Source organism: Sturnus vulgaris, chromosome 19 (genome assembly GCF_052056855.1).
Source record: "Sturnus vulgaris isolate bStuVul1 chromosome 19, bStuVul1.hap1, whole genome shotgun sequence".
In the NCBI taxonomy this organism is placed as follows: domain Eukaryota; kingdom Metazoa; phylum Chordata; class Aves; order Passeriformes; family Sturnidae; genus Sturnus; species Sturnus vulgaris.
Window position 1 is genome coordinate 1,683,309 of NC_142261.1, and position 26,904 is coordinate 1,710,212.

At 44.0% G+C, this 26,904-nt stretch overlaps 1 protein-coding gene across 1 annotated transcript in view; it reads right to left on the reverse strand.

Moving 5' to 3' along the window:
- Positions 1-10,088: 10,088 nt before the first annotated feature.
- The window catches only part of AACS (acetoacetyl-CoA synthetase), a 36,888-nt gene continuing 20,072 nt past the window's right edge, over positions 10,089-26,904 (reverse strand). Inside the window, exons 8-18 of the mRNA XM_088175889.1 lie at positions 26,710-26,857; positions 22,728-22,808; positions 21,470-21,594; positions 18,722-18,786; positions 18,423-18,545; positions 17,013-17,126; positions 16,732-16,857; positions 15,907-15,976; positions 15,193-15,251; positions 13,762-13,964; positions 10,089-11,426 (exon numbers count right to left, since the gene is read on the reverse strand). Of these exons, the coding sequence (XP_088032015.1) occupies positions 11,289-11,426; positions 13,762-13,964; positions 15,193-15,251; positions 15,907-15,976; positions 16,732-16,857; positions 17,013-17,126; positions 18,423-18,545; positions 18,722-18,786; positions 21,470-21,594; positions 22,728-22,808; positions 26,710-26,857 (1,252 nt within the window). The 3' untranslated portion in view covers positions 10,089-11,288. The remainder of the gene's footprint in view (positions 11,427-13,761; positions 13,965-15,192; positions 15,252-15,906; positions 15,977-16,731; positions 16,858-17,012; positions 17,127-18,422; positions 18,546-18,721; positions 18,787-21,469; positions 21,595-22,727; positions 22,809-26,709; positions 26,858-26,904) is intronic.

Below are 26,904 nucleotides of genomic sequence, written 5' to 3' on the forward strand. Positions count from 1 at the left end.
TCTGCACACTGTAGGAAGGTTGCTTGGCAGTGCCCTCTCTCCTTCCCACAGCTTTCCTCGTTTGTGTTGAAAGAAACAAACCAAAACAAAACCAAATACAAACAGCAATAAATTCCTTTGAGAGCTTTGGGCTGAACACGAGGGATTGTGTACAAAGTAACAGGGTAAAAGGGAAGATATCACAGCGAAAAATGCATCAGAATTGGGGATTTTCCAGGTCAGAAAGCACTTTGTGGGGTGAGCCCATGGCACAGCGGCTGCTCCCATGACAGGGGGTGCTGAGGTGTTTTGGGGAGCAGGGGGGAGCAAAACCCTTGGAGACCCAGCTGATCACAGGAGCCACCAGGACTGATTTGCCTCGCTGAGGTTAAAAGAGGAGGCCTGAAAAAACAGAAGGGAATTATTAGGAGATATAAAATATGCGAGGATTGCAGGTAAATCAACAAAATAACAGAGAGCTGATGGAGCGCTGCTTCCTCATGGAAGCAACAGGACGATGAGTGCTCCTTGACTGGATTTGCACAATTCATGCCGGGAGTTTCTGCTTTCCATATCACTGCTGAGCCGTTTCCAAGCTCCTTAGCTGCCTTACAGCATGGCTTGTCACTCCCTGTTTTCTTCTGGTGCGAGAGCATCAAAAGCTACGTGAGGAGACAACGCCGAGACAGCAGAGCCGCCCGTGGTGCCGTAATCTGGGTCTCCCATATGTGATCCTCAAAATAATTCCTTTCCCAAAGGAGATTTTCTTCTGAGTTATTCCGGTGGGATGTTGCTACACTTCCTTTGTGCTGGCGTGACTTTGCACACAGAGGCAACCTGTGTTATGAAAGACTTGAAAGACTTTGCAGCATTACAGAAAGCTGTTGATTTTCACATCACTCATATGTCAAAAGATGGGAGGTTTCGGGAATGCCCCTAGGAGAAGAGAAAGAATGGGAATTTTGAAGATGTCTTGAGGTATTAGGAGGCAAAATCCCAGCTGGGAATTGGGGGAGGGAAGGATGGGGGCCGGATCCTGAGCTGTGTTTATTTAGACTCTGATTTCCTGGAGGGAATAAGAAGCTCGAGTAACCCTGGAGCTCTGCACAGCACAAGAAATTGATCAGAGCTTTGCAAAAATGACATTTCCTTGTCCTATAACTGATGTGGAACTTGAGATTTAAGCCTTGTGTGTGCAGAGAGCCAGAAACTCTGCCAGTGAGGAAACCCTGCTCCACTTAGAGCACCGTGATCCGTGCTGTCCCACTGACCACACCTGCCCACTGCTTGCTTCCAGGCTGCAAGAAAGTGCTCGAGGAAGCTCAGATTTTGCCAAAAACTAACCGCATCCACTTTGCAACGTTGAAAACCACTGGGGTAGCGGATCCTGTTGGAGGGAGGCTGGCAGGGCGCTGGCGGTTGCTGAGATGGAATTTAGCGACCTCGGTACAAAAAATTGGGGTTACCCGGGGATGTGTCCCTGCCTGGTGCCCAGCGGCATCCCCAGAGGGGGGAAGCGAAGGGAGCACTGGGGAGGAGCCGCTGTTCTCCTGGCAGAGAGAATATCGCGGTGAATCACAGGTGAGTGATTCACCCAGCCCGCATCAGGCAGCGAACCTGCGAGCAAGGCAGGAACTGAATCACAGCGCTGCTTTGCTGAGGGCTTTTTTTCCTTTTCATTATCTTCTCACTCATTATCCTTAAAGCCCCGAGGATGAGAGGGCTTCGCTCGCCAGAAGGGAGCGGGTTAATCACCCCCAGGAGGAAAAGCGCAGAGCTGCGGGAATTGCGGTGCTCCGCTGCTGCCGAGCACCTGCAGAGACTAAAAGGTGATGAATTGCCGTAATTTCTGCTTCCTTCTTCACCTGTATTTAATTAAATTGGTTTAAGACAGGTCTGAGAGGAGCCTGGCTGATTTCTCCCTGTTGAATTTATAACACCTGCATGGGGTAGGTGGGGCGTGCCCGGCAGAATCCATGACCTTGGGCACCCAGCCCTGCCCAGCCACCCTGGCCATCGCCATGGGCCACCTGCAAAGGACAGGGGGCTTGTCTGCCTGGCCCGCACCCCGCTGGCCTTGTCTCACCTCTTCCTCTGGTTGGAAACACCAGAGAGGAAGAAGATGGGGTCGGAACCAAAGAAATGGGTTAGGTGCTTGTGGCAAGGAAGGAGCTTTGCTCCTGTGGCTCTGTGAGCTCGGAGGGAGAGCAGGAGAGCTGTGTCAGGGACCAGGAGGGTGCTGGGGGAGCTGGACCACGCAGCCAGGCAGTGGGATGCACAGGAGAGCGGGAGGAAGTGTGTCCATCCATCAGGCTCCAGCCAGAGAGGCTCAAAGGATGGAGCATGAAAACCCCGCTTCCAGCGAGTCAAACTCACACACAGAGAGCTCACGGGAGCTACTCAGCCCTGGGGAAAAACAGAACAAATTCCCTAAAAACCGAGCAGAAGGAGAACGTGCTTCTCCCAGCAGCCTGGGGCTCTCAGCCTCACGTCCCATCCTTCCAAAAGTGCCAAAACCCGGCCCCCAGCGCTGCACCCTGCTGCCCAGAGATGAAATGCGGGCACGGGGATGGGAGGGACGCAGCTCTGGAGGAGGATGAGGAAAGCTCAGCCCGCAGCACCTCACACCTTGGGCACCAGCGGATGCTCCCGTGCCTGCCCTCCTCAAGCAGGCGAGACCTGCTTTTCCATGGAAATCAAAATCAACCCAAAGCATCGAGCGTTTTTCCACGCAGGTCACAGCCAGGAGACTTCCCAGGTAGCTCCATGAGCGAAGAGTTGCTAAAAGCAGGAGTCACAGCGAGCTCCGTGCCTGCCTGCTCATTAAAACAGCCTTTGTGCTCCAGAAATGCGTACGGGAGACGCGCACAGGCCCTGCCACTCTTACAGATTCCTTCTCTCGTTGTTCGCTCCTTCTCAGCTAAACTAAGAAATGCCTGAAGCCGTCAAAGGGGTGGTTTCAAAGGCAGCCCGGAGACAGAAAGGGAGCGAGCCGGCGTTGGAAAACCTCGCTAATCAAGGCAGAGGGATCTGCCTGCTTCCCTCCCTCCCCTCGTGCTTCGGCTTTGAAGACCTGTCATCTGTGACGCCGCTCCGCTTCAACATTTATACTGAGAATTTTTTTTTTTTTGCCTGGAATATATGTGGTTTTTTGGCTCTTTTTTTTTTTTTTTAAGCCATTCCGCCCACCCTTCGCTTCTCAGCGGAGCTCTGGGATGTCGGAGCAGGAGCATTGCAGAACCTTAAATAAAACGCAGGGGAGGTGGCCCCGGTGCCAGGACCGTCCCCACCCAGGCCATCGGCTGTGTAAACAAAGGGATTTTTTTTTTCACAGCATGAGTGCCGAGCAGGCTGCGTCGAACACCGAGATCTTTAGAAATCCGGGTCTCTCTAATGAAAAGGAGGGACTTTTGCTCCCAGGAGCACTACAAAAATTAATAGATATTATGACTGCAACTACTTGAATCAAATGCAAAGCCATGTGTCACGCAGCCCTTTTGCGATTCCCGCAGCTTATTACAAGCCTGTTTACATCTGCCCCTGCCTGATTTAAACCCAGCAGGAATAAAACTGATAACAAGTGAGCAGAGTGAACGAGGAGCAGCGATGCTCTTAGCACGACTTGTTCAAGCGCAGCCCTCTCCTGACACGGGTCCTGCTGGCCTCGGGTGGGTGCCCAGGCACATCCCAGCCCCTGGAATTGTTCCTTTGTGCCCGGTGTCGCCGTTCCTGGCGGGCAGGGCACATCCCATGGCCCAGGGGATCCCTCAGGCTCTGCCAGGGTCAGGTCGGGGCACTGAAGCTGGAGGGGAAAAAGCCGTCAGGGATGCGCTGGAAGCGCGAACACCTCTGTGCGGCATCTCCAGATGCAGCCGCTACCGCCGGGCGCCTTCATTAAACCCAACAATGCCTTTTGGATGGTGTTTGAAGAGCTGGCGGAGCTGTGTGCGGCGTGAAAAAGCAGAGGTGTGAATTTTCTCCCGTCTTTAATCCCAGCCCGCTTGGCGAGCGGAGCTCTGACACCGCCGCGTCCCAGCTGGCGACCAGGCTGGCGAGCGGCGGAGCCAGGAGCCAGCGCCGCATCCAGGCGGTGTGCGGAGCCAGGAGCGGAGGGATTTGCCACTCCTTCCTGCACGGAACAAAGTGCCTGGCTGAGATTTTAAAAGGTTTGTATTAACAGGTCGCCAAACTCTGTCCGGGATGGGTTTGGTGGGTATCCTGTTGCAGATAAATCCGGATTGGGGCTGGCACGTGGCTTGCCCTCCCAGAGGTGTTTTATGAATTACTTACAGGTACTTGTAGTCTCTGCTCTGGTTTAATATTTTATCGTGTTTCCATCCAGGTGCAGGACAAGATCCCAGAGAAATCCAAACCCAGGGCTGAGTTAATGCCACCACTTCAGTTTGCTAAGGAGCCTCCCCTGTGCTGCCCTTCCCTGAGGTTCGGGTGTGATGCTCGTGATGTTCAGGAGGAATTACTCATACCAAATGGTCCTCCTGCCCAAATCAGTGTCTAAGAAAGGTGGTTGTGAATCCACTGGACCGTATGAGCCAGGAGCTGCTGCTGAGCAGCTGCTTCACAGGAGAAGATCTGAGCGCTGAGAGGCAAAAGGGAAATGTGGCAAAATAAAGGCAAAATTCACAGCAGAACCAGCTGCTGGACAGGGCTGAACTTGGCCAACACCATCAGAGTGGCTCAAACTGAGTCCTTGGGCTGCCCAAAGCCTCCCACGACCCCTCACCAGAGGAGGAGAGCTCAGCTCACCTGAATTTCCCCCTCTCCAGGCAGCACAGCTTCACCCTCCAGCTTCTACCAGGCCATGGCTGTGCCTGGAGCAGGGCCCAGGTAGGATCCAGCTGATCCCTCCTGCCACCAACCACTCTAACACGGGATTCTGGGGAATTCTGAGGAGATAAATGACCTTAGGTCAGAGCTGACCTCTCTCCTGGCAGGCCAGGGACTGGTGGCCCCACTCAGCTGGGACCAGCTCTGGGTGAGCCAGAGCAACCCAGGTGCCTGGGCTGCACCTTGCTGAGCTACCAGGAGCAGAACAATTGATTTATTTATTTTTTTTTCTATTCTAATAAATGAGTGGGAAATTTCCACTCCTTGGATCAGGAGATGCTCTGAATATTTATGTTATTGTTCACCAATTGGGGGGAAAAAAAAAAAAGAAGTGCTATAAACGAACATATTTGGTGACCCAGTTTGAGTGGCTCATTACGATTAGATCAAGCTAATTGCCAGCCTTGTATTTCATTTGGCAACTTGTTAAGCTAATTGAACAAAATAAAACTAATGAACAATTATAATGAAGTTTATAATTAGACCATTGGAAAAAACTCAGCGTGAGAATATTTAAGGCATAATGAATGTGCAGGAGGTTTGGGAGGGGGGCAGTAAATTATGTCACTGTCTCCCACCAAAATCCTTCATCTCAGTTCTTGGTGCATTACCTATTCCCAAACCATATCAATGTGGCATTTTCTTTATTATTAATTACTTTAATGTCCATAGATGGCATTTCCAGGGATCCTAAACCCAGGAATCAACCTGTTAGTGAGGCAGCTCAGAGTGGCCATTATGTGACACCTCCAACTCCACCTTTACAAATCAAGGTCTCCATTAAGGATTGGTTTGTAATCCTGAAAGTGAAAATCAAGCATGTGCAGCAGGCAGAGGAGTTCACCAAGCCCAGCAAGGTGATCTGTCCTGTCAGCACAGAAACCTGGTACAGGAGCCAGGGAGGCTGAAGGGGGAAGAACAGAAAGAAAAAATGCTCTCTGCTTGATTAGAGTCATTTTTTTAAAGTAGTTATTTTTGTCTCATATCTGAATAAACCCATTTGAGCTCCCTTTCACCCCCTGCTGCTGAAGCACACAGAATTAAATACCATGATAAGACACAGAGTGACTTTTTGGAGTTTCAGTTTGCAGGTCAAGCAGGTACCCACCAAAACCTAATAGAACTGTCACATCAGACTCTGCACTGCTTGAAAACTTCTCTTCCTCCTTATTTGTGCATGAAAATAATTAGTTCATATAGAACTCAGTGATAACTGAGCTTTTGCATCAGGGAATAAAGGCAGAAACTCTTAAACTAGGGAGGAAATGTGTTCAGCCTTTTCTCCTGGGTGTCTGGAGGTTCCCAGTGGTTCTGGCACTCTGAAAGCAACTTCTGGTTTCCAGCAGGAGCTCGTGGTGCCAAGGGCCACATGCACAGGGCAGGGATGAAGCACAGATGGTCCTGGAGGAGCAAAGGGTGGGAGAGGAGGAGAATGAGCAGCCCTGGAGATATCAAACAGCTCAGCACTGATCCCACTCTGCCTGTAACCACTGTAATCCCAGGGAGGGAAATGTTCTTCTTCCCATTCACAGAGCTCTTTACTTCCACACAGATTAAGATAATACACTGACTCAGGAAAAAAAAATCATTTTTATGAGCTATCAAAATCTCTATTACCCTCCCCTGTTTTAATTTGAACTGCATTAGGAGAAAACCTCTGTTTTTGCAGTCATGTCTCAATATTTTTATGCCATTAGAACCAGCTGTCCTCTTAATGTAATTACAGGTTTCACCAGGGGAGTGATCATATCCTGGTAGCAGTGGGAGGCTGTAGCTGTCTGATGCTCTCCATGTTCCATCACCTTTCCATCAGCCTTGGTTTGGGATTTTTTTATTTTATTTTTTTTTTTGCAGGTGTTGGTTCACCTGCCAGCCTGGAGCTGCTGGAGCTGCTCCCACTTCAGCAGGGCCAGGAGGGAATTTTGGCAAGGAGGGTACAGAGGCCATGGCCAGCCCTTGCAGTGGCAGCAGCAGGGTTTAAAAATGCCTTTTCCCCAGCCCCCATGCTGGACTGAGGGCAGGGGCTGCCAGGCTGAGCTCTCCCCCTGCTTCCTCCCTCGGTCACCTCCCTAAAAGCTCCCACGGGCTGCTTTGGGCATTTCCTTCCTAATTTCCCTCCCCTCTTGCATGCACACACCCTCTAATTACAGAAAAGTTGAGGAAATGGGAACAAACCCTGAAGAGAAGCGTGAAATAAGCTCCATGATTCCAGCGAGCCAGGGCTGCTTAAAGCCTTGCTTGGCATTTGCATTGTAAGAACAAATCCTGTACAGGAGCCTCTGCTATGCTTTATACTCCTGCATTAATTCATGAAGTGTCATGTATCGAGCATATTTTATTATACATGAGAACCAGACAAATTAAAATTCTCAGCTGAGTATCACATTTGTACACTCAAGGCCACCTCCTTCAGCTCTGGAGAGGGTTGAAGTGATGCTGGTTTAAACCTCACCTTTCAAACCAAGTCAGTTAAACCAGCACAAATTCTCAAAATTTTCTTCCATTTTCTTCACAATTTATTTCCATTTAGCTTTAACCTCTTTGTAGCTAATAGAAGGTGAAGAGAAATACTCTCCTGCTCCTTGTCAAAACACAGGCTGGAGATCAATAGACTGGGAATGCTAGAAGCAATCAATGCCTTTGTAAAACAAAAACAGAATAGGGGCTGGAACTGGGTGATCTTGAAAAGGTCCCTTCCAACCCAAACCATTCCTTGATTCTACAACTACCCCCACCAGTGGCACCCTTATCCTGCAGCAGCCAAAACTTAACTCCCTTTAAATCTACAGAAGAGGGAACAAGACTGGAAAAGGGACTTTTTTTTTTTTTTTGGTAGATTGCTCATTAGCGATGCGAACCTCCTCACATTAGTGATGCATACTTTAATATGCTATTGTAAACTAATTACCAAGCCTGGAGATGATGGGTTTTTTTCCAAGGGACATTATCCTTTCAGCTGGAATCTCACACTGAATGCTGATAAGCCTCTTGAACTTTGCAAAACCACTTGTCAGAAGTAGTTGGACGAGAATTCGTTAAGGTCTTCTAATTAAGAAGTACGAGGCCCAATTAAGCTCTCACTAATGTGCTGCACAGCCCAGTTTAACAACAGCGTGCTGAGGATTTTCCCACCTTCCCCAGAGCTGGTTCCTCACTGGAGTTCATCTCCAGCTGCTGCTCTGGGAGGATTTCTCTGGAGAGAAATGGTGTGGACAGCTGGAGCCTCTGCATTAAGACTTTGGGGCCATCCCATTGTTGTGCAGCTGGAATTGTTCCGGGAATCCCTGACTGCATTCCAGAGCTGCTCCCCTCTCCTCCCTGGCACAGTCACTGCCACTTTGCACACAGAGCATGCAGAGCAAAACGCCGAGGCTGATGTTGATTCTCTCATTATTTGGAATCTAAAGAGGCCCCTAAGTGCCAGCAGGGAAAATGTGTGTGCTCCCCTCAGCTCCCAGGCTTCACAGCAACTCCCACCCCGCTTTTATTTCTGACAGAACACAGGTTAGGACATGGAGCTTCCTCCTCTCTGTACAAAAAAAAAATGTAGAAGAAAATTAAGTTACATCTTGTTGCTCTCCAAGACCTGGTTATAAATGAGCTAAAAATACCTTTCCTCTTGAAAGGAGAAGGATGAACCAAGCAATGTTGGATTTGTCCTCAGTTCTGCAAGACCCAGGCAGCAGAGGGGCACCTCAGGAACCCACTCAAGCTGAACAATTGCAGTGGAGAAATTGCTCAGTGCAGAAGCCCAGAGGGCACCTGGAGGAAAACCAAAGCCTTTATGTACTGAAACATCTCTGATCAGGGTCTCAAAGGTGGCCCAGAGCCTCCCCTACAGCTCCAGTTTGTCCCAACCCAAAACCCTACAGCTGTGTCTCAAGAAATCTCAGACCCTGCTACTCCTTCCTGCATTTTAAAGCTGTTTTTAACGCCCATTTACCTGTGTGAGTGACTGCTCAGCTCATAAATGAAACACTTTTAAATATGTATGCACTAACCTGAGAGACAATAATGGCCCCAGGGAAGTTGCATTCCATCAGGCAATTACCTGTGTTTTTAAAATCACTGAATAAGTAATTCACACAACCCATTTCTCTTGCACATAACAATAAACAATTTTATCAGCTGTGCCCTGCTTGGGCTGCTGTGTACCAGCTCGTTTTATTTCATTGAGAACCACCACTAACCAGAGAAATTAATTGAAATCATAAGGCAGTGGGAGGGGGAAGTACCTGCTCTAACAGCAGCTGACAAAAGCACATTTCTATGAGAGGAGTGATAAAACCACATCTCCCCAGGGCAAATGGGCCGATTCCATCACAGCACTCGGGAGTCACTCTCAAATTTGCAGAGGACTGAGTGAGAAATGCACCGAGCCTGGAGTTCCTCTGCTCTAATTGCTTTGCTGTTGAACACTGAAGTCAGAGCTTTAGAGCCATTTCTATTTGCATGCCACACATCCCACTAAAATCTGCACATGGAGCTTTCCAGGCAAAACACTGTGAACCTCAAATTATAAATAGGCAAAAGGAAAAAAAAAAAAAACCCACAAAAAAAAAAAAAAAAAAAAAAAAAGAGGGCTGTGCACTCAAGGTACAACAGCTCCATCCTGATATCCATGCAGTTTCTGGGTAAAACCCCAGAAAATCTGGAATTTTCAGGGCAATAGAAAAGGAAATGTGTTTTTGTTTGCAACTGCTGTCTGGGAAAAAGCTTTGCAACATCTGACAATTAAAAGAAATCAAATTTTATCTGTTAATTAAACTTTCTCCAGTGTTTCTAGCATGATAAAGGATTGGAAAAAGCAGCCTCTAGGCATTGTATATGTTCTTAATGTATCTGTGCTTCTAAACTATCTTTAATTAATGAAATAACCCAAAATTACTTATTAATAAGGATCCGTGGGCTTTGTAAACCTCAGACATTTTGCATGAATTAAAGAACAATATAATGAAGTTTTAATGAATACAAAGTCACAGTTAATGCAAAATTTATATATAGCAAGCCAGAAGGGGAAAGGAATTTAAAAGTACTTTAAAGCACAGGTTATTGGCAGTTTGATAGCTCCTTTTTATACCTTCCTATTGGGTGCTTGGAATTTTTATTATCACATCAGCATGGCCTGACTTGGTACAGTAAAGAAAGTATGAGCACAAAGTTTTGGACTAAGTTGGACTCGGATTAAACCCATTAAAATCAGTAACAAACTAAGCTAAAAATTCATGACACCCAGTCAAAAGGAAAATAAAGACAGCAACAGCTGAGGGATGTAATATATAATTTTTATATATAAAGAATTGATTCCTTTTAATTAACTCTTTATCAACGCTGAATGCATTCAACACAATTTTAAGTACAATAATATTTCACCCACAAAATTCAAATAGTGCAGGAGACACTGAATGCCAGAGGGTTGGTACAACTACTGCAACTGTATTTTATGAAAAACAAAACACTTGAGTGCTTCCATTTCACTGTTTCAGTAAGCTCAGTTTTTTTTTAATTACAGTATTTTTTTTTCCCTTTATAAACTGGAGGGTTATTACAGTCCTAAAAAAGGGGTCTCTCACTTTCAACATGACATTTAGTTAAAAAAAGTTACAAAACCCATCAGCTTTTAATAAAGAAACACCCTGGAATTCCTCAGCCAACCTTCAAGCCAATAAAGGACTTCAACCAATGAAGCAAAATGTCTTCAACTGTAATTATGTTAACCCACAGTAATGACAGTAAATTCCATGGAAATAACCTGGAGTTACCCCAGCACTGAGGAGGAGGGAAATGCTCCCTTCACCTTCTGAGCCCCCAGAAGTCTCAGCCAACAGCTTAAAACAAGGAAAGGCTCCAGCACAAAATGAAGCAGCAATTACCCTCGAAAGGTACCATGAGATATTTCAAGACTGAAATGACTCTGAGCCAAGTCAAATGGGTTTAGTGCATTATGATTTGGCTTTATAAAAACATCTTAAATCTTTTTATACACACTACACAGAGAACACTTGCATGGTTCAGGGGCAAGGAGTTAAAAATCTGTGTATCCCTTACAGGGGACAAACACAGGGATTGAAAAATGTTGCTAAAAATCCAGTTTAAAAAAAAAAAGCAAACATTTTTATGAAAGAAATATTCTATCTGCAACTATTGGTGTTCCCATTTGATGGGCTGCTGATGTAAATCGAAGCAGAAAAGATGCACTCACATATATATAAAAATCAAAACAGGCAGGTTTCTCCTTCCAGGCTGGAAAAACTTCCAAAATATATGGCATATTTAACCAATAAAAGGGAGCTAAGCTTTACCCAAGCCTTTCATAATGCACTTCATGAAATATTTTTTTTCCTTTTAAAAGAACCACTGGTATTAAATAGAGCTTTTTCTTTACATACAGTATTGGTATATACAAAACAAATACAGAACAAAGACACAAAAAAAAAAACCAAAAAAACCCCAAACAAGTGACTTTAATAGTCTTGAAGCTCAGGAATATTTTGGTACAGGTCCAAAGCCTCTGGGTTTGAGAAAGCTCCCCGCTGCTCCACTTCTTTCCCTGCAATTATTTGCTTCACAGCTACTTCCACTTTCTTCCCATTTACTGTATACTGAAAAACAAAACCAGCAAAGATAAAATTACATTTTTTTTTTTTCATGTAGTGGCTTGATGAAAATATTCATGAACCCCCCCCCCCCACCAATTCCAGAACTCTTATCAAAATTTAGCAGAATGCCTTCTCTTTTGATACACTTGAAGCACTTTCTTCTGAAAATCACTTGAAGAGTAGGTAGAACTCAAAGAGTTTGTGTCAGTTTATTACTCCTACTGGCAATTCTGTGAGAACACGATCAAGCTCCAATATAAAACAACAAAACCAGAACAGAATCGTGGCATAAACACTGAAAATATTTGGTTTTTATGTTCTGACACATCCAGTGTTGGAACAATTTTTCATTTTTTTTTTTTAAGAGTGGGCTCAAAAAACAAAGCCCAACTGCCCTGGGCTTTGGAAAAAGAAAACCAAGATTTTCTTATCTGAAATGGACAGTTCTTCTAAAAGGGTGAAGTGAAACTGAGATTAAATGGTGCTCTACAGTTAAATGTTTCAAGACAAACCATAACAAATAAAATCAACTGTAACCAGCAAAGGCTTCACCTCCACTTATGAATCACACAAATTCCATCACCTTGTGTGACTCAAAGTCAGGACACTGCAGAAAAACCCCTAATTCTCCTCCTAGGACCAGAGCACTGTCATTTGTGACACAACAAGGAGGATCAGGAGCAGCCAAGGCTCATCTTGGGTGAGCTCTGTTTTTGGAGGCACCAAGGCTTTCTGAGCTCTGGTCTTGATACAAAAAAAAAAAAAATTAAAAATCAAACTTCTCTATTAGATCTGCTGAAGTCATGTGTAACCCCACCCTCCTGAGCCACCTTCATCTCTCTGCTCAACAATCAGCATCCTAATTTTCACAGAAACCACAACAGCTCAGTGGCTGCAAGGGAACTGCCCCCTTTAAAAAAAGATAAGTCTGTTCAAAATAAATTAGTTTACTTTAATCAGTAAATCCTGGGGATGATGACCAGAATGTTTATCTGGTCAGGACAGAACTAGACAGATTGACATTATGGTTTAAATAGTGAATATTCTACTAAAACCATGTTTTGTGCTACTAAATCACCTCAGCACAGCTGTACTGTTTCTACCAGAATAGTGTCAGGATCAGATTGTATTGTCAGATGAGGATTCAAACACATTTCCAAAAGTAGCAGAAAATAGGCAGTTTCCCTTCCAAGCAAAACTTTTAAAGAAAGATGGGTGACAGCTTTGATCACTTCACCACTGGCAGATTTATCTGGAAGGTAATTAAAATTCACTCAATTCATTCAATGTGTGAACTAATTAATGATCTGAGCAGGCTCTCCTGAGGGGCAGCCCATCCCAAACACCTCCCTGCTGCACTTGCAGGTGATTCACACAGTTCACAAGTTCAACACTCCACACAGAAGCTGAGCTGCAGCCCAGAAAATGGAAACTTCAGGGAATTTTATACTCCTGCAAAGACATTTTGAGCCAAGGACTGTCTGCCAACAGCATCCTGAAACAAAATTAACTCAAGAGTTCAGGACCAGATCCCTCTGTGGACCACACAGTATTCCTGAAGCCTAGGGCACTTCCACAGGGAAACCCTCGCTGGCAGGAAGGGGTACCAGCATCAAACGATGGCTCTGAAGTCTCAGGTCTTTCCTCTAGACACACTCAAACCTGTGTGCAAATCAACTTGGGGAAATCACACTCTGCACCCCCATTCTGCTGCTCGAAGTCACTGAGGAGCTGGAACATCAGAGAGGGCTATAAAAGAGAGATTCCAGCTAAAGAGTTCACACAAAGAGCTCCAGTAGAACAGCACCCAAAGACTGAGCATGCAGAACCTGCAGCCACACGAATTCCTTCCCCTGAACAAGCACAGCAATTTCATTTTAATTACTGTTACAGTTAAGACAGTGATAGAGCTACATTTAAGTGGCTAAACAGATGTGAAAGTGAAATGGTTTACAAAATGATCTGAGTTTGCCGAGTGCTCTCAGCTTCCCTAAGAATGTCACAAAAACAAAATATGCTTATGGACAGCCAGAAAAGCCGAAGTTAAATTACCTTTTTAGTATTTTCTTTTAAGAGGTTTAAGTACATATTACTGAGAAAACTCAACCCATTTAAAAAACAAAAAAAACAAAAAAAAAAAAAACCACGCTTAGCTGAAGAGGAGATGAAAAGATGTTGCTAGGCAACACAGACAAACTATTTATAAAGCTCGAATACACTTTTGAGATGCTAAAATTTCCACTGTACGTGGGTTTGAAGAGCAGTGACAACTGCTCCTTAATTACTATTCAAGGTGACAAAGAAAACAGCAGGCAGCTTTTTCCCCCCCCTGACATACCGGGATGCCTTTGGTCTCCAGGATGAGGCTGGGGACGTGCCTGGCCGAGAGCGCCACTCGGATCGCGTCCTGGATGCGCTTCACCAGGCTGCGGCTGAAGGCGTGGCTGGAGGCCATCTTCAGGAACAGGATCACCCTCTCCTCGCCGTCCTTGTTGTACTGAGGCACGCACAGGCTGTCAGACACCTCCTCGAAGGCTTCCACTGCAAACGGGATCCTCGTTAGAGCTGGGATTTTGGGAAGCGGTTGGATTTTGGGGTTGTAGGGGACAAGAAAAAAAAATCACCTGTCCTGTATGGGCTGAGGGAACTTGTGCCTCGGCCTGGGGCTCCTTTCTTATCCCTGCACTCACCTGCATCCCCCCTGTGACTCGGGTTGGGGGTTATTTATCCATCCCTGCACTCACCTGCATCCCCCCCGTGCCTCAGCTTGGGGCTCTTTATCCATCCCTGCACTCACCTGCATCCCCTCCCTGTGCCTCAGCTTGGGGTTATTTATCCATACCTGCACTCACCTGCATCCCCCCCTGTGCCTCAGCTTGGGGCTCTTCCCTTATCCCTGCACTCACCTGCATCCCCCCCTGTGCCTCAGCTTGGGGCTCTTCCCTTATCCCTGCACTCACCTGCATCCCCCCCGTGCCTCAGCTTGGGGCTCTTTATCCATCCCTGCACTCACCTGCATCCCCTCCCTGTGACTCGGCTTGGGGTTATTTATCCATCCCTGCACTCACCTGCATCCCCCCCTGTGACTCGGGTTGGGGGTTATTTATCCCTGCACTCACCCTCACCTCTGCCTGCCCTGCTGAAATTTTAGCTCTTCTGTGAAAATTTTTGTCTAAGAGCCATTCAGGTCCACAACAAAAATTTATTATTACTTCTGGGACAGGTAAGGTTTTACATAAAGCCATTTTTTCTGGTTTTCCCCACTGCAGCACGGACAGGAGACTCAGTCTTGGTGACACAAGAACAAGGAGGCAACAGGTCCCCGAGTCTCAGATTAGCAGGGACAGTTTCCCCACCTGTCACAACATGGTCTGTGAAATACCAAGCACAAGCCCAAGACCGTTTCTGGGTTCCAACACTTCTAATTATCAGGAAAGGTACAATAAAAACACAGTCAAGAGCTTGCCTTTAGGGCAAGAAGAAAAGCCTGACAGGTTAGGGGAAAAAAAAAACCTGCTCCATGAAATTGTTGTTTTTCTGTTGTATATCCCAACAAGTCACTTCCCACCCTGCAGATGCCTCAGGAAAGCAACCAGTTTTAAAGCTTACAAAGTCAAATTTTACTGATGCTAACATACTCTGTACTGTCTCACTTGGAAAACAGCAATTTTTTTCTTACTTAATTCTTCTGAACACCTTTGTAATGCTTAAGTTTCAGATTTAAGGCAACAATGTCATAGCTGGAAGAAGTGGAAAGTTGATTTCATACCTATGTTATAGATTTCAGAACTTCCAAATCTTACTCCATTTGGATTTAATGTACCATCACTGAAAAAAAAAAATCACAAAAGAAACATTTAAATGTGATTACAGCTCAATCAAGAGGAAAAATTGATGTAATTAACCAAGTCTCTCTAGTGAAAGCAAAACCACATTAGAAACAGAATTTTAAGAGAATGAGTCAAAAAGGCATTTTACTCATTAGAATGAATCTGTACAGTGACCAGCAGCATTATTAATTCACTGAGCTTTGTTCCAAACAGCAACTTGGAAATGCAAACAGTAAATTCAGCCTCAGTTGTGATCCTGAATGTCACTGTGTCTATGTCAGTGATCACAATGACACCTGAGCCCCTGGAAAGGAAGTTCTGCTCTAAAACAAGGGGGTGGCAAAGCCAAGACCACACAAGTTCCCCAATTCACCACCTCCAAACTCCTGTGGCCACTGTGAACCATGGAACAAAACCAAGTCCAGTACAGTCTTGTGCTCATAAATACAAAGTGGGGTAGAACCTCAAAATGAGCTTCCCTTCTCTCAAATCCAGCTGCTCTGATTGTAAGGATTGAAATCCACAATATGAGATTCAATAAAATTAATACAAAGCTAACAAGGGTGACAGAATCACGTGCATTTTACTCCTAGGTGAGGACTGCAAATTTTAACACTTGTTTTCTCCAAACTCTCCCAACCAGAACACTGTACCTGCGACCCAGCATGACAATTCCTCCAGTCTTGGGGTTAATTTTGCAGAAATCACCATGGGCCCAAACACCTGGTAGGGAATGGCAAAGGTTAAGCAGCTGATTTCTCCATCCAGTCACAGCAGACATTGTGTAACTCAGCTGGCATTAACTGAGTGAAATACACAGAAATACAAGTGATAGACTCTGAGCACTGCCCCCAGCAGTGGAAAAAATTTCCACATCCAAAACAAAACAGCAGCTGGAGATGGTGCTCCTAAAAAAATCCCTGCCCCAGAGGCACCAGGGGTTTTGGTACTGCTGTGCCACATCAGGAAAAGCCCAATTATTAAGAAAAGCCTCTGCTCCAGGTGCCTGTGGCTTTGCTCTGTAGAAGGCTAAGGATGCAGAATATGCACATCTGAGGCAAACTGTATTTAATAGATATTTAATCCTCATGCTAATGAGGCAGCAGGTCAGCACTGACCCCTGGGGACTGATCCTGCAGGAGCAGCCTGCAGAGGTGCCAGCACTCATTAACAGCTGATTGTACCTGAGCCATCCCATCTCACACCCTTGCCAAGCAGTCTGGGACAGGCACATCTGCCCAATGAGAGCAGCAGCAAAATTGGATTAGAGCTTTGCAGAGATCCTTAGTGCTTTTATTTGGATCTCTGTTCAAAAACAAAGCACGAGAAAACAGAGTGAGGTTATCATGAAACACTGTGGAGTTCTCACCCTGGAAATTGGGACTCAAAAGCTGCACCTGTGGCTGTCACTGGGCAGCAGCAAATAAACCTGGGCCTCCCCTGACAGCCTGCCTCATCCAGAGGCCTTCCTTACACACCTGGGAATTTGGAAAAATAAGCCTTCCTGTATTTGCTCCCATTCTCATCGTTCCAGAAGTGTGTGGGCTGACAAGGAATGGGCTTGGTGCAAACCAGCTCTCCACTTTCACCCCAAACTGGTTTTCCTGTTGACAAAAAAAAAGGCATTTTTCACATTTCCTTTCTGTAAATAACAGGGTAAGAAAGCAAAGAGCATCTACACTTATTACTTGTTGTTAAAGTTAAGATCATCTAGCTACTGTATTTTCTAAGTGTGCACAGTATTTTGGATCATAGTTACCTTCATCATTCCATGCTTCTACAGCCATTCCAAGATTTCTGGCCTGAATTTCTCCTTTGTAAACAGGAACTGTAACATTGTGACCCATGAAACATGAAATTATATCTGTTCCACCTGCAATAAAAGAAATCCATTTAGAATATACAGTATTTTTTTGGAAAAAGAAAACCTGAATATTACATAGGAACTCTGGAACAGCCAACTGTCAACCTTTGCCAAAGGCTTCTGATCCACACTAAGCAGCACAGAACAAACAGCATTATTCTAGGATGTTGTGACTTTTAATAAAGGTTTTCTTACTTACTTTATATATCTTGTTATATGTGTATGCCTTTCATGCAGAACTATCCCTGAAGGCATAACTTTTCTCCTTCCAACAGTCTCTAATCTCATTTAAGGTAATTTCCATTGATAGAAAAAAGAAAATGAACAGGCCCTACTTTACAGACTTCAGATATTTAAAGAATTACTTAGGCATGTTTTTCTTGTTTGTTTTCATTAGTTTGAAGTAACCAGTCAAGCTATTCCACTCAACATTTATTTTGCTTTTATACCTTATCAGCATGGGAGGAGGGGAGCCAGGCCTTCAGGATGAACAGTTATCTTAAGAAAAATAGATACTGTCAAAGTGCTTACTTAACTGGAATATTTATAGTCTTTCTAGGACTTTATGGAAGAGAATTAAGACACAAATCAATCATGTTAGCTTTCCTCAAAAATAGGCTCCTGCATTGGAGTCTATTAATGTCTGTAGTAGCAAGTTCTAGATTCAGCACTACCCTTACTGAGCCCAGAGTCTGAGATAACTTCAGTAGCAGAACAGTTATATTTTAAAAATCAAACTGAGTTTAAAAGCCCTTTGAAAAAGCCAGTCTTTGTACAAAGCAAAATGAGGAGTGCTGTGGTGGACCTGATGTGAGCAGAAGTTGCCTCAGCCAGAACTGCTCACAACAAACTGCACAGCATGGGAGCTTGATATTTCTCTAATTATATAATCTACAAAAAAACAAAAAAAATCCGTCTGCAGTGCCAATTACTTGGCACAAAAGAATTGAAATGGGAACTCTCCAAGAGGTATTTTCTGCTAAAGTCAGCTATATGCAGAACAGTATGTTCTGTAGGTTAATAGAATCTTTCCTTGGTCTCACCCTGCCACCCCCTAAGGACAGCCAGGCAAAATAAATGATCATACTTAAAATCCAAAACATCCACCAAAACCACTTTGGAGTGCCTGAGTTTCATAATGGCACAGTGAATTATGCAGAGAAACCTCAGCACTAAAGACAGCTCATTCCAGTTTAACTGCAACCAATCCCAAACGATCCAGAAGCTTCAGCTTCCCAAACAGGCAGGAAGGAACTGCACAGGCAATCAGAGAATTACTGAGGTGCTGCAGCATGAAAACCTCACCTGAAATGGATCCCAGGAGGACACTGCTTTTTATGTGTTTGTAGACATACTCATAGCTTTGAGATTTGAGAGGTGATCCTGTAGACAGGATAGTGTGGAGTGTTTGGAGATTGTGTGTCTCACCTTAAAAAGGAGAAAAGCAACACAGGTTAAGGCAGAATTTTTCCAAATGTTTGGTACTATTTGTCACTACAATCCAGCATAATTACATAAAGGACTGTGACAAGACAGGGAGCCAGAACCAGGAGAGGAAAGGTAGGAGGAGGACAGAAGGGATTCACCAGCTTTTTGAGGCTTACATGGTTTTAAATTTTTCTCTTCTAGCACAGCCAGCCACTTTGCACCTGTTCCAAGGATGGTGATCCTAGAGGGGAAAAAAAAAAAAAGTTTACATGTTTTGCATATTTAAATATGTTAAGATTCTAAAGACCTGCAATTCCCACTGCAGTGAGCAGAAGCTGTTACACACTCTGTACGTGGATTAGACAAACAATGCAGCCTCTTAGAGCTTCCCAAGTGCAAGGCACATCCTTTTGAACTATCAAAACCAGTCAGATCAAATGTCATCTCTGCAGCTTTGAAACTTTTAACTCTTATCTTTAAATATTAAGCAAAGCTTTCCCACCTCACTTACATTTAGAGGAATTTGTAACTGCAGAACACTCCAAAGACATCACAAAATGTTATGATGTTTATTTTAGTAATGGGCCATAATTTTCCAAGCGTGCCTTGGTACAGGCTTACACAGAAAAACTTTGCCATTTCAGGGCAGAGTTTGACAAAAAATTACTTTACCCTGGGACAGCAACCAGTGATTTTCTGGAGATAAGTGCTCAGTTTCCAGTGGTGCAAGCCTGAGCTGCCCATGGCTACATGAACAGGAAACTTGACCCAACTGAACAATCCTGCCTTTACAAAGTGTATTTAGAGCTCTTCAATGCAATACAATTAAAACTTGAAACAAAGGCTGTGTTTCTTCCATCTGTCAATAGAAGTGCCAGTTTAATGCTCCTGCTGACATTCAGGAAATCCTCTTGCCTGGCTTCTGCTGATTCATTTTACATTTCAGCAACAAACTCACTCAAGAAAATGCAGAGATGGATGAAAAGGGACACAGCCTGAGTGCACAGAGCACAGGCAACACCAACACCAGCAGAACTTAAATAAGACCCTGCTAGGCTGGCTGTGACTCCAAAGGCAGGATGGGAGGTAGGACACTGCTCCAGGCAAGGAGAAGAGAAGATTTCAGTATTTGCTAAAAGGGGATCCCTTCCTTTGCCATGCTGGTGGAACATCCCCTCAGGTAGGAACAGGCTGCTTGCACAAACACATCAGTGCACACAGCAATTTATCAGGCACATGGCAAGGGCACAGAGAATGGTTTGGACTGGAAGGATCCTTAAAGATAATCTGGTTCCAATGCCTGCCATGAGCAGGACCCTCCCACCATGAGAGCCCCAGCCCAGTGCTCCTCAGCTACCCTGTACACTGATCAGATGAACTATTTTTACTCGTGTAACATCTCACTTTGCTTCCATGCCTCAAACCAGTGCTTATTTTACATTAGAATACAAAATGCTTCTCTATTTTAAGCTCTTTGACACTTCCTCTACAGCACTTGTAGAGCCAAATCTCCCTTTATTTCCTTCCAAAAGCTGCATAACTGCATTTAGTCAGCATCCACCAATTCCCTTGCACAGATCATTACTGGATGGCCACTTGAGTCATTCTTGCCATGCAGGATGAGATATCCTGATGATACCCTGAGAATATGCTCTGAAGGAAACTGTGGTGCATCTTCAAGAGAATAAGGTAAATCTTCACATGTCGGAGCCTTTTTTTTTTTTAACATATTTAACATATGAGTGAGCTGGGAACAGACTGCATGATGAAGTAGCACCCAGATGGTCACTGCTTTTAGCGCCAGATTACAAAAGTGAGACATGCAGACACATTTATCCTCACTTGCTTTTGGCATGTGGAAACAATGCTTAAAAATAAGCTGGGTTGTTTCTCAATTCTCAGTTTTTTGCCTGTTGTTCTATCAGGGTTTCTTTAGGTGGGGGTGAAGCGTGGCTGAAATTTGTGGGTTTTCTTTTGTGCTTTTTGTTGGTTTTTTTACTGGAAGCATTTTGACTTGGCATTAAGCTTCAGTTATAATAGCCAGAGACAAAATGTCAGTCTTTAAATATTACATGTCACAAAAGACAGTGAAGTTTAAATTATTAATCGTGCAGAGTCAGAAAGTGAATCTTTTGTCATCCACTTTCCACCACAAACAATTTTAATTATCAATTAAAAATGACACTCGTTTTACTGGTAAAAAAATTCAAATTTACTCCTTACGTGCAGTTGGCAAAATAGGAAAGTTACAAAATAAATTTAAAAAATTCAAGTTTAACAAAGTGTACAAAGCTAAATGCAATCACAGGGTTTTATAGCTGTTTATCTGCTACCTGCCTTTCTCTAAGCTTCAAGAAAGGGTGCTGTGAGCATTTTCAGGCACAAAAAAAAAAATGCATGAAACAATTACTGAACAGCTTATCAGTGTGAATTAGGCATTAAAGATTAAAAAGCAAAATATGAAAATATAAGCAGCCCTGCTGAGCCCTTCCAGTCAATTTATGTCTTTAAGTCAAAGTTCTATATTAAAGTCTTAGGTTGAGCTGCTTGAAAAAAAGAATTCTTATTTACTAAGTTCTGAGTGTGCTGAGAAATTACTCTTCAGATTGCTCCCAATTACTGCCTTTTGAAAAGGTTGCTCTTGAAAACTATTGAACCAAGAGTCTTTGTTTGCCTGGAATTCTAATACCTGACTCCAATTTGAAACAATCAGCTCTTTGTCTCTCCTCCTCTCTCAGAAAGTGTTTTAGTACAAATTTTTAAAAGCAGTTCCACCCAAGGCTGAGCCAAAAGATAAACTGTGTCATGCTGTGCACGAGTTCCTGACCAAGAGAACACCACTCACAGTGGGGTTGCTTGGGTCAGTGTGACAGGAGGCACTGCCATCACCCTTCATTTCACCCTGCTGTGCTGGCTGTACATACCCCAGTCTGTCAGTCAGGTCCCAGAGCACATTTGGTGAAGGAATTAGAGGAGATCCATCATACAGGACCACTGAAGCTCCTGTAGCAAGTGCAGACACCAGCCAGTTCCACATCATCCAGCCAATCTGGAGGAGAAAAGAAACCCCCATGAGTTTGTCACTGCCTGCAGTCCTGGCAGCCCCAGCAGTGCTGCCTGCTGGCACAGACATTATTTCACTTGATTTTTAGTTTTTTGAACTCAGATGGGACAAGCCCTTGCAGTAAAAAAAATTTTAACACAAACTGGATTTGTACTAAGAGTTGTCCCATCTTTACAGGAAAAGCAGGAGCTACAGGCAGCTCTAAAAGGGTGCTCTGGTGCAGATCTTGGCAGAAGCTGGACCCAAGCACGATCCCTGCCCTCCACCTCCCTTGCCTGAAGGTTTCCTGCTGTTAAACCCACACCAGTGATTTTTGTCTGATCATATGGAGCCAACAAGGCTGAAGCTCTGCTCATCCTCTCACCTGTCCCAGGCCTGCAGCAGCTCCTGATGGATGCTGATCTAACTGATCCTTACAAACCCCTCATGGGATGGGGAATGCACACATCCCTGCACACACAGCTACAGAGCACGAGGCAGGAGACAGGACAGCTGTGAGACAAGGCAATTACCATGATCCCTCCACGGGGATACTGCAAACTGGCTAGTCATGTTAAGGTTCAGAAGGGAACTCATGAGGAAAGACATCAGCCTTCTCAAACTGCTGCAGTCACAGAAGGCCCAGGAATCATTTTTCTTTGTCACAGCATTAGGAAAAACATCTCCCACCACAGAACTGAACCTCATCCATAGATGAGGTTTACACCCTTTCCCTTATCAAACTCAGAGCTGGGCAGCTGCTTTCCTCACAACCAAAACAGAAGCAAAGCAAATTCTCATCTCAGTATGACCTAGCCCTGCAGGAAGGTGGAATCTGATTTGTAGGTGATATTGATGAGGCAGCTTGATCAATAAACCTAAGAGACTAAAAATCAATCCATTTTCCTCACCAGTTAGGTCAGAAACATTTAACATGGGTTTGACCTTTCATCAGAAAGGTCCCTGTTGCATTTTATTATCTCACCTGATTTTTTTTCTAACTCATATGGGACAACCCCTTACACTTCGTTGTGTGTTAAGTTCTTTTACTGTACTTGTAGATTTGAATGAAAATTTGTCCCATCTTTATAGGAAAAAGATGTTACAGTGTTTTTAAAAACCCCTGAAGCCCCACTTGCCGTTGTGTAGTACATAATCACATCACTGCTGCTCATGTTGCCATGAAGAATGTGTTCCTTCAGGTGCTGTATCAGGGTACCCTGCAAAAAGAGTGAAAGGAAAATAAAAGATCACATAAATGAACAGCAAAACTCTGACAGCACATTAAGACTTCAAAAGCACTAACACAGTCAATGGCTTGCAGGATGTTCTCCAGGATTAAAGCAAGTATTTCCTTTAACTACAACTGAAGTAAATCCCAGGGCCTATCTAAGAGCAGCAGCAATTGCAATCTCCATTTTCTCACATAACTTTTCAGCCTCTCTCATTAGACCTCAGCAATTCCCACTGCATATCACTTTTAATCCATGGAATAAACAACTCCCTTCCCTCCAACTCCACACAGCAGAGTTGCAGAGTACTCCATGCAGACCTTAATTTGAACAGCAGGCTTCCAGCAGTCAGATTTTCAAGAGAAGCCCTTTGACAGCTTCATTTTCAGTGTATTTGGGAATGGGAGGAGTGAAGGACTGAGAGCTACCATAACATGCAGCAGCTGCTAAACATTAGCACCATGTGTCCAAATTATCTATTAACATCTAGGAGACAAAAGACCTGACAGTACAGATCTCTTGTAAACACTGGAACAACTAGAAATGTGAAATGTCTCACTGCTCAGAGCATCAGTATTAATAATGTCCTAAAATGTATTACTTCCTTTTGTTGGAAATGCTGCTAAACCACCTTCCTGATCATCACTAAAGCATAACTTGCTGGGATAAATAAATTTACAAACTACTTCATTAAGTCACTTCACTGCAGTGACAAATTAATGTAGCCAATGTTAAAATAAAAAATGATTTTTGCATTTATGCAAGGAGTCATAGTGAAACTATTAAGAGCCTCATAAGCACAAAACAAGATTTACACTGAAAGAAAACAGATTGCAGATAAACATTCGAAATGAAAAAGGAGACTCATAAAACTGGCACATGCTTTGGGAGAAAAAGCAGAAAACATTAAATAAAAATAAAGGAGTAAATCTTATTTTCACTTCACTGCTCAAAGGAGCCAGGTCTGAATTGAGCCACTGCTGTTTGAACAGCCTGAGCTGTCACAACGCTGCCATCTAGCTACAGCTGCCACCTTCTACAGCTGAAAATCACCCGAAAAATCGGGATTCAGAAACACTGTGTCGAACTGAACTGGTAAGGTTTGCCAAAAGAATTGCAGGTGTTTACATAATTACTGCATCTATAAAGAAAAGCACGTTGTCCCTGCAGGAGATTCTGGAAGAGCCGCACAAAATAGCAAAATTAAAAGCCATATTCAATTCAGATAAACACTGGGTTTCCTTTTCCTTCGTTTAGTTTTTGCTACTTCACGGTTTTGGAACCAAAAGGGGATTTTTAACAATGGTTTTAGGTACAGGCTATGAACAATTTCCCTGCCAAACTTGGTACATCTCAGGCTGGAAACAAAAGGGAGAAGGCAGAGCCGTTCTAAACTCACAGCCCAAAACACTCTTCAGTTAATTTATAGGACTCATTTATTTATAGGACTTTTATAACCCTCCAACTCCAGGCATTTATCACTTCACACCAGAGCTGGCAGCTGATAAAACTCCCTGCTCTGCTGGTCCCTCCTCAGGACCAACCCAAGGGCTGCTGAGCATCTGCAGTGTGAGAAGGCAGCAGGAACAGCCCAGGAGGAGGGAGCAGAGCTGAGCATCTGCACAGCTCAGAGAGCAGCCTGGGCTCAGAGCAGCAGGGCTCTCAGCACACCCTGACCATGCAACAGCCTCAGAGGGACAAGCCTGCAGCAGTGCACAGGTTTAACCCAAGCCTTGCAAGTCCTCGAGATGGCCAGACATGAACTGAAAAGGATTTCAGCTCAAAATTCTCTCCTTAGATAGCTGGGAACATGGAGAAACTGGAGAGAGGCCTGAATGAATGAGGCAAGAGGAACTAATGTTTTTAGGACTAAATCTTTCTGCAGCACACCCAACTGGTAAAACTATACAGCTTTGCTTCTAGGATCACAAAAAAAAACCCTACTCCTCTGAGCCACCATTTTAAAAATTATCTCCCATGAACTGGCTTCGTTTTCTTTATTTATGTATGCCATTTCACTGTGTGACAAGAAAACAGACCAGAAACATACTGCAGAATTAGATAAACTGAGTTGTGAATTCAAAAGAAGCTGCCTATTGGCATCTAAAATCAGTACAGTAACCAACTAGCATTGGAACATACTATAAACAAGCAATAATTGAAATGTCTTCACCAAAATGTCATCTCTTCTTGCTGTTTTCACTACCAGAAAAACACTTGGTTTAAACTAAAGCTTAAGGAAAATAAAACAAAGACAGGATAATTTTTTTTTTTAATCAAATCAATGCAAATCATCCTATTAATTCCAGTGGAAACAAGATTAAGCTTAGAACAAACAGACAAACCCAATCAAGTGTGCAAAAGACACCTAAAAATTTATTTGAATGGACTTTGTGTTGATCATATTCAAACACTGAGGTCCCTAATTCAACAATTTGCTTTTCAGCCATTAGCACCAAACAAAGAAAAAAAACATTCTGCATCACAACTACAGAGCTGCTCAGTAGGAACAGAAGCATCACAAACAAGAGATCTTATTCACCCTTCCATCCATCCATCCATCCCCTGCTCTCCTCCCCAGCAAGGATGAGTAGTCTGGACCTAAACTCTCAGGTAGCTCTGTCCATGATTCAGCTGGAAAGCAGAGTCATGATTCAGGGCAAACTAACACAGGGAACATGGGAAAAGAAAGAACTCTGCAATAGCCAAGTCCTATTGTCTGATCTACAGCTATTTTTCAGTTCTGCTGTTTATCACCCATCACTGAACAAAACACCTGTCCTGTTTTTGCTAATCCACCTCTGCAAGTATTTAACCAGTCTAAAGCCAGCACAGCGTCAAAAGAGCTGTCAAACTTCAAAACCCACCTCCTTTCTTCTTCACAAACATTGGATTTGTGTCCCAAAGGGACCATTTTGTACATCACGTGCTGCCTGCTATGATCTCCTACTGACTGATAATCTACAAAGCAGTGTTTACAGGCAGCAGGGGATTTGTCTGGGGGCAAATCCTCCAGTCCCTGCCATCAAAGAGAGGCAAGAACTCACACACTGAGGGCACAGCATCAAAGGATCCTGCCCTCAGGCCACCCAGCCCTGCAGGATGCTCATCCTGATGCAGAGCCAACAGCAGAAATGTGCAGTTCAATTTATACACATTGGTACAAATGCTCTAGACAACACATCCTGCCTGCCTTAAATGGCAAAAAAAATGCTTTCTATTAAGGATTGTATTAAAGTTTCATCACTGCTGCAGTCACTTCCTCTATTTTAAGAGCTTTAGAACATCAACAGCAAGTGGAAAGCATGTGAGCAAGGGTCATTGTGGCACCAATATCAGATATCATCTTCAGCCACAAGACACTGCCTCAAGCAGTTTCCATACAATGTAAAACCTACACACAAGGAGATTCCAACTCTCTGGCTTCTTTCCTTAAAGGATTGATGAGGATGATATACACTAAACTGATAAACATGAAGTAATGTTCAAGGTAAAAAATTATCCAGATAATAAAAACTGCAAGCTCCTTACAGGCCTCAAGCTAACAATGCCCAAAAATCAGCTGCAAACACTCAATTCAAGTTCATTGGCTTTGCTTCAAGTACCAGCCAGGCCATTTCTACTGGTAAATGAGATTGGCTCCCAGGAAACACCTGGAATCTGAAAGATCCCCACACTGATCTCTAAACCAAAGTATTTTATATCCTTACCAATCCACACTTGCTTTCAAATAGCCACTAACAAATAAAAAAGGTTCAGTGTCAAGTTACTGAAAAACTGTCAGCAATCAATTCTTCCTTAAAATACACCATGGTGAGAGGCTGTTAAAGGAAAAATGTAAGCCAAGCAGTTAAGCAGAGCCAGTGCAGCTCCAGGAGGGAGGACATACCCCTGCTGAGTGAACCATGCATTTTGGTGCTCCTGTGGTGCCTGAGGAATACATGATAAAGAGAGGATGGCTGAAAGGCAACTGCTCAAACTCCAGCTGGGGAGCCTGGTCTCCTTTCCCAGTGGCAAGGAAGTCTTCTAAAAAGACACTGCATAAGAAGGAAAAAAAAAGGAATATTTCAAAACTTTCTGGAAG